The following is an 11,671-nucleotide window of genomic DNA, read 5'->3' on the forward strand; positions in this document are numbered from 1 at the left end:
GGTTACATTGCACAAGACTTGTATTTGTAATTCAGTCCAAACTTACCCAGATTGACATACATCCTGCTGTCTGAGTCTATGCTGGTACTGGATTCTTCGGAGATGAATATTGCCGAGTCTTGTGAAGTCGAGATCTGCTGTTGTGAGCAGGTACTGCTCGAGTCCACATCAGATATGCTCTCACTCATCCCAGCTGCAAACCTTTGCCTGGGTGACAAAATAAGGCAGGAGTGTTTTTTTTTAATCTCTCTCTCTGTCTTGCGCTAATACTGACCAGACTTTATAAAATCAGGAAGTTCTGATGCAAGCTACCTTGCGAGATGCAACGAACATGCACCGGTGAATTGTTAAATGACGTGATGATAGGCAGGGAAGTGTTCCGCTTTCTGCGATAATGCAAAAACAAGGCACTCGTAAAAAATGAACGGCTAAAGTATTTCTTCTAATGGTGAAACTTGGCTTTCCCTACTTAGACATATATAAATAGACACATAAATGTATAGCACAATCTAATTATCTTGCGCAACGGATGTGCAATTTTTGTCTGTTAAACCACAACACCACAAGAGTAACTGAACTCCCTGTTTTAACCTAATGCCATTAGAGAGGGGCTATGGGGCTTCTATGTTTTCACTTGTACTTACTGTTCACCGTGGGGAGTTTATTTCACTCGGTGGCCTTTCAAGATCCACACTTTAAACAGACTTCCGACCCGGCCAGTCTGCATTTGCACATCGTTGAAAAAGGTTAAAAGCACAACTTATGGAGCATATACTCTTTGTGCATATATTCTCTGACCTCAGTTTGGTAGTGCATGGAATTTAGATGTATTAGTGATAGTGAAACATGTACAGCTCAAGGTACAGTCGCCTCAGGAAGGAAACAGACTTCCCCTGGTAAGAAAAGTAATGATAGGCCTCAACCTTACTTTGAAACTCTATGTATACACCTACTTCCCATGATGGCTTCGTCCAATTTAACACTGCACTTTCACAATTCAAGATCTCTTATTTAAGATTATGTGGGAGCAAAATCATTGGTACTGTGCGCTGAGCACATTTTCACATCCAGGACAGGGGATTAAAGAATTGGAGACAGGAACAAATTTTCTACCAGACAAAATATACTTTTTTTTCCCTTTCCAATATCCATTTGGAATGGCACTTTTAAACAGAAACTATTTTGCAATAGTTACAGTACCTTTTTTTTATTCATTCGTGGGAAATGGGTATCGCTGGCTGGCCAACGTTTATTGCCCACCCCTAGCTGACCTTGGACTGAATGGCTTGCTAGGCCATTTCAGAAGGCGGTTGAGAGTGAACCACATTGCTGTTGCTTCGGAGTCACACATAAGCCAGACCAAGTAAGGAGGGCAGATTTCCTTCCCTAAAGGACATTGAACCAGATGGGTTTTTCCGACAATTGGCAATGGTTTCATAGTCATCAGTGGATTCTTAATTCCAATATTTTTTATTGAATTCAAATTCCACCACCTGCCGTGGCAGTGAATCGAACTAGAGGAACTACAGGACTAGAGGACACAGCCTCAAGATAAGTGGTGGCGGGGGGGCAGTTTAGATCGGAGTTGAGGAGGAACTTCTTCACTCAAAGGGTGGTGAATCTCTGGAATTCTCTGCCCGTTGAAGTGGTGGAGGCTACTTAAATATGAAGTCATGGGTAGATAGGTTTTTGGTAGACAAGGGAATTAAGGGTTATGGGGAGAAAGCGGGAAAGTGGAACTGATCCACTTCAGATCAGCCATGATCTTATGGCGGGGCAGGCTCAAAGGGCTAGATGGCCTACTCCTGCTCCTATTTCTTAGGTTTCTTATGAACCCGGGTCCCCAGAACATTAGCTGAGTTTCTGGATTAATAGCCTAGCAAGAATACCGCTAGGCCATCACCTCTCCCTATATTTTACTGTATTTCTGGATTTTTAGCATTTCTTTTTTGCTGGGAATTTGTTTTTTATAGTTCTTCAAAATAGCATTATTCTTTAGATGTGGTACAAGGTATAAATGTGCCCATTTGAAGCAGCCCATCCCTGAGATGCTGTGAATTGGATGGTTGGTGCAGTTGTTGACTTATGACCACCCTGATGCTGCCTTTGTAATCCATCCTGACTGACAGCATTACAGGAGGGGTGGCGACCCAGACAATGAAATGCCGTCAGACTTTTGGTCACTGCCGCCCATTGTAAGGTAAGACCTACCCAAATTTCCATTCCTCGCAATGCCCCTTCTTAGGATTGGGGTGCGTCCTGGCACTTGTGAGTGGCATGATGGCACAGTGGTTAACACTGCTGCCTCACAGCGCCAGGTTTCGATTCCTGGTTTGGGTAACTGTGCAGAGTTTGCACATTCCTCCTGTTTCTGTGTGGGTTTCCTCCAAATGCGCCAGTGTCCTCTCAAAGCCACGCTGGTTAGGTACATCGATCCAAATAGGTACCAGAATGTGGTGACTGGTGGAATTTCACAGTGGCTTCACTGCAGTGTTAATGTAAGCCTTACTTACGACTAATAAATACATTTTACTTTTACTTTGTGCGCTGTTAGTGTTTTGAGACAATTATGTCTCTTCTGCAGAGCTCTTTCTTTTGGAACTCATTCATACCCAGCTAACATTTTGTCTCCTGTCAGTTCAAACCCCATACTCGGGCAGAGGTGAGAATTTTCTGGTGAGATGTTGAATTGAGGTTTTGCCAGTGACTTTGAAAAGTCTTTCGACATGTTTCTGAAGAAGACCAGAAAGTTCTCTGAATGTGCTGGACAACTGCCATCCCTCTGACAGACAAAGGTGAACCCACCTCCCTGCTAAAGATCCTGCTGTGTGCAAGTTGCTGCCATCTTTGCCTACTTCAGTAGTGACTCCATCTCGAAAGAAACGTGTTAAATGTGAAGCACTTTGAGATTTGCTGAGGTCATGAAAACCAATTCTAAATGCAAGCCCTCTCTTCTTAATATGCATATGACAGATACATTTGGATGTTGAAGTATTATGAAATTGTCCATTGCTTCTGCTGGGATTTAAGCATAATTGTTGCCCTATCAACATAATTGAATAAAATGTCATAAAAATATTCTAATCTCTCATGTTGATGGTACTTGAAAGCTATAATGTGCAGCGCATCCTCAACCTTCATATCATTTGATCAGAGAACTAGTAACAGTGAAGGGACAGCATGGTGGCACTGTAGTTAGCACTGCTGCCCCATAGCACAAAGGACCTGGGTTCAATTCCAGCCTTGGGTCACTGTGTGGAGTTTGCACATTCTTCCTGTGTCTGCATGGGTTTACTCCGGATGCTTCAGTTTCCTCCTACATTCCAAAAGTTGTGCAGGTTAGATGGATTGGCCATTCCAAATGATCCCTTAGCGCCCCAAGATGTGTACATTAGGGGAATTAGCAGGGTAAATATGTGGGCTTATGGGGATAGGCCATGGGTGGGTAGCTCCATCAGCAAGTTGGTGCGGACCCAATGAGCTGAATGGCACTGTACAGGTTCTATGAAGCTGCTGGATTTTGCTGAGGTTTTGCTCTGCACTTATCTGATCAGCAAGAACATAGGTGTTAAGAAAGCGTCATAAACCAGAGCTGTTGGAAGCTTCCTGTATGAGGTTATTGTTATCTGAAAATGCCAGATGGCCTCCATTTCTGCAAGACATTGACCGCACTCTGCAGAGAGCGCAGCTGGCAAGCAGCACACGGAGGGGACCATGTGTAGACACAACTTCCCAGGCTGCTAAGACCCCTTTTGGATTTTGATTCTGCAAAAGAGTTTTATTTCTGAAGCAATTTAGGACTTTGCGATTTCAGATTTTCAAACTTCCTTGGCAGCAGCTGTCCGAGGCAAAATTTATTTAAGTTTATTTATTATTAGTGTCACATGTAGGCTTATATTAACACCACACTGAAGTTACTGTGAAAATCCCTAAATGCACATGGGTTCAGAACATAAAATACTGGAGATGGTTAGCATCTGAAAGAAATTAATCTTTGGCTTAGGAGACTTTGCCCTTTTTGGGTAAAGGGTCTCCTTGGAAATGCTGTGCTTTTTTTCTCAGAGGCAGAACCTCCTGTATTTGTGTTTTTTTTTGTCACTTCGGATCTCTCAGTACATGCAGTACTTCCTCACTGTAATGAGTTCCTCTTTTGATCAGATTCAGCCCAGGCTACCTATGACTGCAGACATAAATACAAGAATCTGATATGTTGAATGGAAACATAAGAATATGAGAACCAGATATGTGGCTCTTGGAGTGTGCATTACAATTTATAAAGTTAACTTCTGCCATGCTCAGTTAGAACATTTGTTGCTTGTTGTGGAATGTAATTATTTTGACCGTGAAGGTTTCTTCAGTGATCTGAACAGCGATAAGCTCGAGCTCCGGGGTTGCAATAACTGACCGCAGAATCCCATATGTAGCAAGAAGAATTAGGGACCCCTACTTGAAACCTTCATCTGATAAAGAAGCAGTGCCAAAAGCTTCAAATAAACCTGATGGACTATAACCTGATGTTGTGTGATCTCTCACCTTGTTTTAAAAAAAGAAAGACTTTATAATTATAAACACTTTTCACAATCACTGTATCAAAGCACGTCACTGACAATGGTGTACTTGTAGTCACAGTAGGAACCATGGCAGCCAATATATGCATACTGCAAAGCCCTACAAACAGCAACTTGAGAATGATCAGATAGCCTTTTGTTCGTGATGCTGATTGAGGGATAGATATCGGCCAGGCCACCAGAGATAACGTCCTGTTGTTATTCAAAGTAATGCCATGGGAACTTTAACAGCCATCTGAGTAGGCAGATGGGGCTTTGGTTTAACATCTCACCAGAAAGCCAGCACCTCTAACAGTGCAGCCTTTCCTCGGTATTGTGCTCGAGTGTCATCGTAACGACTTTAGCCATGCAATTAAGGTTAGCCTATTAGAATATTAACTCCTTGATTAAGGACCTTGAGAAAACAGTTGATGCCTTCCATGCCCGCTGGGCAATGCAGGAACTGGGGTGTAATATTGACTCCCTTAATCACATTTTGATTTGATGTTTTAAGTTTTCTTTCTGCTTTGGTTTTTGTTTCAGGTGGTTCCCCTCCTTTTAGGGAGCTGCCCCTTTTGAGTTATTCCTAAGTTAATTTGATTTTGTTTATTTGGTTGGACAACAAAAGCTGTCTTTGATTAAGGGCCAAATTGATGGGCCAATCAGCGAGCCTCTTGCTCTGTATTTAACCAGGACTGTTAATTCCTCTGGCACTCCTAGTGTAGGCTGCTAACTGAAAGTACTCTGTATGCTGTTATCAGACCTGTAAATAAAGGAATTTTGGTGAAGGGACTTCTGCCTCTGAGGACTTGTTACAGTCAGTGTCATTTTTTTGTTTCTAAGCCCTAGAGTGGGATTTGAACCCAGAACCTGTGATGCAGAAGCAGGTGAGCTATTGACATGGCTATTCCCAACCACTCCCATTCCTGCACAGTGCCCTCTGTGAAGTACAGAGATACCCAGGCGTTCTTGTGCATGAATCACAAAAAGCTAGCAAGCAGGTCCAACAAGTAGTTAAGAAGACAAACAGCACTCTGGCCTTTTTTCTACAAAGGGTTTGGAGTTTAAAAATAGGGAGGTTTTGTTGCAATTGTACAGGGTGTTGGTAAGGCCTCATCTGGAATACTGTGTCCAGTTGTTGTCCCCTTAACTTAGAAAGGACATTGGAGTCATTCCAAAAGAGATTCACCAGGTTAATTCCTATGATGAGAGGATTGCCCTATCAAGAGAGAATCAATAGTCTAGGTCTGTATTCCTTGGAGTTTAGAAGTGAGGTGTGACCTTATTCAAACATATGAAATCCTGAGGAGACTTGACAGGGTAGATAGTGAGATGTTTCATGAGTGGAAGAGCCGTGAGCAGGGAGACAGAGCTACAAGATAAAGGGCTGGTCATTTAAAACTGAGGTGTGTAGGGATTTCTTCTCACAGAGAGTGGTAAAGCTGTGGAATTATCTGCCCCAAAGGGCAGTGGAGGCTGGATCATTAGAATTATTTAAAGTGGAGGTGGATAAATATTTGATAGATCGATGAATAGAGGGCTACGGGGAAATGGCACAGAAAGGGAGTTGAGGCCAGCATAAATCAGCCATGATCAAACTGAAAGGCTTGAAGGTCCTGATGGCCGACTCTTGCTTCTATTTCTTGTGTTTTTGTGGGTCCTGCATCAGAGAGTAGACTTCTTTATTACTGTGCTTGAACTTGTAGGATCATTTACATTCAACACAGACTACATGTTGTGCCATGAAGTGATCCTTTACTAAATCACTGAAAGTCACACCACAGATTAGCAAGGCCATTAAAGAAAAGGAAAGCACGCCATCCGCTTTAGTGCCAGAGGGATAGAATTGCAAAGTTGGCAAGTTATGCTAAACATGTATCAAACCTTGTTAGACCACGCTTCCAGTAATGCGTTGACACACTATAAAAGGGATTAGAGTACACTGGAGAGAGCGCAGTGGAGAGAATTACAATATTGATACCAGAATTGTGTGCGTATGCAAATCAGGAAAGGATTGGCACCCTGGGCATCTTAAAAAAAAGAAGGCTGAGGGGTGACATAAAAGAGGTCTCTCAAATTGTGAAATGTTTTGACGGAATGGGTACAGGGATTGGGTTGGATTTCATGAAGGTTGATGAAGTAGGAATGATGGCAGGAGTATCGGGAGAATTGGATGGAGTGCCAGCTTCAAGTTCCCAACATTGGGAAAAGTGGCCCTAGTTAAGATAGGGGTGGGAAGAGTCCAATGTGGGGAAGCTGCCTGCCGAGGCTCATTCATGAGTCAATTAAAGCCTATAATTCCTGAACCAACCGGAATTTAGTGGTGGCTCAAGTGGGAGTTGCACAGTTTTCCTGTGCTTCCCAAAGATTGCCCAGCAAACCTAATTGTGTTTGCTTGCAGCAAAGGAGATGGGATTCCTTGTTGACAGCCGCCATGTTTCCAATGGAGGGACACAGCATTGGGAATTTTGGGGGGGGTGGCATGGAAAACAGCACTGGCCTTTCCCTTTGAACACTCTGCTCCTCTTCTCCATCAAACCCTCCCCCCCGCCGGCCTCCATTCTGCCCTCACTCATCTGTGCCCTGGGATCTGGCATCAACATCAATCCTGGGGCTGGGCTTCGGGGTACTACCAAAAGCAGCCACTACTCCCAACCTCTAATTGGCCAGCAGCTCTCAGGGGCCGGATTTCTGCATGGGATGCTCAACACTAACCAGTCAACAGCTTGACAGCCACTTAATCGCGCCAGGCCTTCCCTTGGTGGGGAGGGTATGGGGGGGCGGGGGTTCCCACCTGTTCTTCAACAGGTATGGGTGGGGTCGGGAGGGGGAGGTCAGACATTGCTGCAACAAAGTCCCACCCAAACCTTCCTCTCGTGGGGAATGGAGTACCTAGAAACCGTTAACATAAGATAGTCACCAAGAAACCCAATGGGGAATTCAGAAGAAATTTCTTTACTCAATAAGCAATGAGAATGTGGAACTCACTAGTATGGGGAGTGGTTGAAGTAAATAGACAAGATGCTTTTAAGGGGAATTTGGAAGAAAAGATAATAGAAAGTTGCAATGGTAGATTTCATAGAATCAAAGAATTGTAGAAACTCCACACTGTAGGCCCAGCAAGCCTACAATGACAACAATCCCACACAGGCCCTATCCCTGTAACCCTACTCTCTTCTAATCTCCTTGATACTAAGGGGCAATTTGGCTTGTCCAATCAACATAACTTGCACATCCTTGGAATGTGGGAGGAAACCAGAGTGCCCAGAGGAAACACACGCCGACACAGAGAGAACGTGCATACTCCACACACAGAGTTACCCAAGGCCAAAATTGAACTCAGGTCCTTAGCACTGTGAGGCAGTGGTGCTAAGCTTTGGATGAGAATAATGAGATGAGGTTCCAGTGGATTTTAAACTCTAGCATGGACTGGTTGGACTGAATGGTCTCGTTCTGTACCATATATCCCACATAATCCAATGTTTCCACCCAGGTGCAGAAAGGGAAACACCTCGGTGATGAAATAATTTACCTCAGCTGTATTCATTTTCTGAGCACGTTCCACTACCTTACCTTCCTGCTACAATCCGCACCTTCTTTAGTCTTTATCACTACCACTAACACTCCCTTTGTCTTGTGTCCACACTATCTTTGTCAATATTTCCTGAGCTCCCAGTCACTCTAATCTTCTATTCTGCTCCATCTTCTCCACCTGCTCTCCAATTATATAATCCATCACATTTCTGCCTCTCTTCAGCTCTGAAGAAGAATCATACAGACTCGAAACATTAACTCTCATAGAATCCTTACAGTGCAGAAGGAAGCCATTCGGCCTATCGAGTCTGCACTGACCACAATTCCACCCAGCCCCTATCCCCGTAGTATTTACCTGCTAGTCCCCCTGATACTAGGTGACAGTTTAGCATAGCCAATCCACCTGACCCGCACATCTTTGGACTATGGGGGGAAACTGGAGCATCTGGAGGAAACCCACGTAGACATGAGGAGAATGTGCAAACTCCTCACAGACAGTGACCGAAGCCGGGAATCGAACCTGGGTGCTTGATGCTAAATAAAACAAATAATGTAGTTAAGAGGGTAAAATCGATGAATGTAGATTGGGAAACAATGTTAAAAGGTGTAAGTTAGACAAGGGATGGTTAGCATTTGAAGAATTAATGCATGATTTGAAAAATATATATTTCTTTAAGACAGAGAATCGTCGCAGTAAAAGTTGGCCAGCAAGAGGAGATATTGATAGTATTACATTGGATGAAAAGGAGCCTGCAGCGTTGCCATTGTGAGTAAATTTGGTACTAATTGTTTAGTGAAACTTGACTCTTTAGTCTCTGTTCTTAGCTTCAGTCTTTGCACTGCTAGCCTTCCTTTCAGGACTCGTTGGTGTCTCCAAAGTCCCTGTTGGATTTATGCTGTGTGGAGCTTTACGGTCACCAGGCAGCTTTCTGTTCCTCTGGTAAGGATGATTATCTACTCCACTGCAGGGAGCTTCTCTGAGGAGGGAAATAGGGGCTGCTGGGAAATGAGGCCAAGTACCTGCAAGCAGCATTCAAGAGGGTGGTCTTTTGGAGAAAGGCATAGGGGGTTCAGGGACAGCAGAGTGCAATGTGAAAGGGGTCGCAGAAAACACCACTGTCTTGCTGCCAGAGTATATATACTGGCAGTGGTCCAGTTACCTCACCATGTCAGAGGAGCCTTTACAAGGAGGCTGTGATCTCCATCTCGTAGATGATAGGGAAGGGGATCACCTCCAATTGTGTGATGGCATTCCATGCCAATGACTCTAAAAGTCACTATAGCCCTCAATTTCTATGGCCTCTGACTTTCCCCAGGGATGAGTGAGGGATCTATGTGGAGTGTCCCCATCTGCCACCCATATTTGTGTCAAGATGGTTACTAACGCTTTGTTCAGACAGGTCGTGACATTTATTCATGACTGGAAAGATGAGGCCAGCCAGGCTGAGAGAGCCAGGGGCTTCGCTGGTCCCCCTGCATCCAGGGTTCCATCAACTGCACTCATGTGGCCATCAGGGTTCCAGAAGGTGAGGCTGGTGCTTTTATGAAGGGAAAGGTTTCCATTCCATGAACATGCAGTTAGTTTGTGACCACAAGGCTCAGATTCTGCCAGGTGATGTAAACATTCTCTGTCACACGAGTGCCAAGGTTGGTTATTGTGCCAGCCTGGCTGGATGGGTCGTTGCTGGGTGACAAGGGCTACCCGTTGAAAAGCAGGCTTGTAACACCTCTCCATCACCCAAGCGGAGGAGAGGTATAATCACAGTCACTCCTCAAAGACAGTGATAGACAGGACCATTGGACTGCTGAAGATGAGATTCAGATAACTGGACCATTCAGGGGGAGCACTGCAATATCCTTCACAGTGTGTGTCTCTTAGAGTCACAGCATGCTGCGCTGTCCACAGTTTGGCCCTGGTAAGGGGGAGGGACCCACTCGAGGATGAAGATATCAAGGCAGCTCCACAGGCCGCAGGTGATAATCTACTTGTGAATCAGATGAGGAACCCGGGGAAGAACACCATGAGAACATGGAGACAGACTTCTGGAACCTTCAGGGAGTCATGGGCACCAGGGAGGCCGTCAGTCAGCCCACCTTCAGCTAGGCTGCCAAGGCACTGCTGCCATCTCATGCCAGGTGCACCACTTCCTTAGTTTCAATGAGCCATTCCATTGAACCCAAAGTCTGTTCAGTATCTGAGCAATAAACTTTACAGTCCCTCACATCCAACATTAGATACTGGCAGCAACTATAAAACAAGTGACGCATACTCAGCCAAGAGAAATCGATACAGATAGTGAACAGAACATTATAAAGTGTTAACAGTCACACCAGTAAACAACTTAATAAATAATGACAGGGTGGAAGATCACTCATGAAAAGTCCCTCTCATGTTCACAGTGATTTAAACTTACTTCTGTGAGTGCTGTGTCTTATGCCCCCCCCCCACCCCACTCCAACTCCCAGCAACTCCCCAACCTCTCCCTCTCTAATGCTGACAGTGTCATTGGAGCCATGGATGTTGGACCACATCATGGCCGCTGACCTGGGCTGCCTCTTCTGTCCAGGCCTCCTTGGTCCAGTGCCCACCTTCTGCCATCTCATGACATCAGAATATCCTGCCTGGCACTGACTTCCTCCAAATGCCGGCGGGCAGAATGCAAACCGGACTTGCCCTTCCGCCTGCTCTGCCCATGGGGTGAGGCCGTGAATTGATGATAAGGTCACCAACTCTCTTCCTGACAGTTCCCTATGGCTCCTCCCCAACTCCCCTCATCTCTCAGGGAGATGTCAACCTTTGAAAGCCTCTCCCAAGTCACCACTGCAGGCCAGGCATCGGACCGCGCACCCCCCCTCCCCCAACTCCTCCCAGCCCAGATGTCCCAACCATTCAAGGGACATGTTTCATGAGGTGGGCCTTCATTGGCCAGCCAGTGTGAAATTGCATCACCAAGTCCCTGTCACCTGGTAACAGTTTCCACAGCTACGTCTGGGCCTGCTCACCAGGCTGCACCTGAGAGAATGTGAAATTTAGGCCATGGTGGTGCATTGGTTTTGATCTTTTAGCATTTGATCTGCAAAAATTATCTAGATTCTGAAACAATTCCCAAGGCGTGGAAATTATTTATGGACCGATCAAGAAAGAAAACAGGAAACTGTAAATTAGTTAGCAGTTGGGGGCAAAATTGAAGAATCTATTCATAAGGATGTGGTAACATTTGAGAATCATAATATATTAGCATGGATAAAGGATTGGTTAATGCACAGAAAACAGAGAGTTGGAATAAATGGGAGATTTTCAGGCTAGCCAACTGTAATAAGCTGTACTCTGCATGGATCGGTATTCAGGCCTCAGCTAGCTAGCACCTATATTAATAACTTAGATGAGATGACCAAGTGGAAAAGTAAGCAGTGAGAAGGAAATATAGGAGCTGCAGAGGGAAGTAGACAGGTCGGGCAATTGGCAAGAGCTGAAAGATATAGTACAATGTGGTGAAGTGTGACATTATTCACAGTAGAAAAACAAAATAGAATTTTATTTGAATAGTGAGAGACTGGGAAACGTCGCATTCAAAGGAACCTGATGTTCT

The 11,671-nt window shown here is 44.8% G+C and overlaps 1 protein-coding gene across 1 annotated transcript in view; it reads right to left on the reverse strand.

Annotated features, from left to right (window-relative positions):
* The window catches only part of LOC145358784 (inactive tyrosine-protein kinase PEAK1), a 35,774-nt gene extending 35,579 nt beyond the window's left edge, over window positions 1-195 (reverse strand). The window contains exon 1 of the mRNA XM_080213072.1: window positions 47-195. Coding sequence (XP_080069198.1) covers window positions 47-188 — 142 coding nt within the window. The 5' untranslated portion in view covers window positions 189-195. The remainder of the gene's footprint in view (window positions 1-46) is intronic.
* Between the last annotated feature and the right edge of the window lie 11,476 nt (window positions 196-11,671).

This window comes from Carcharhinus amblyrhynchos, chromosome 26, assembly GCF_965287045.1.
Source record: "Carcharhinus amblyrhynchos chromosome 26, sCarAmb.v2.hapA, whole genome shotgun sequence".
Classification (NCBI taxonomy): Eukaryota; Metazoa; Chordata; class Chondrichthyes; order Carcharhiniformes; family Carcharhinidae; genus Carcharhinus; species Carcharhinus amblyrhynchos.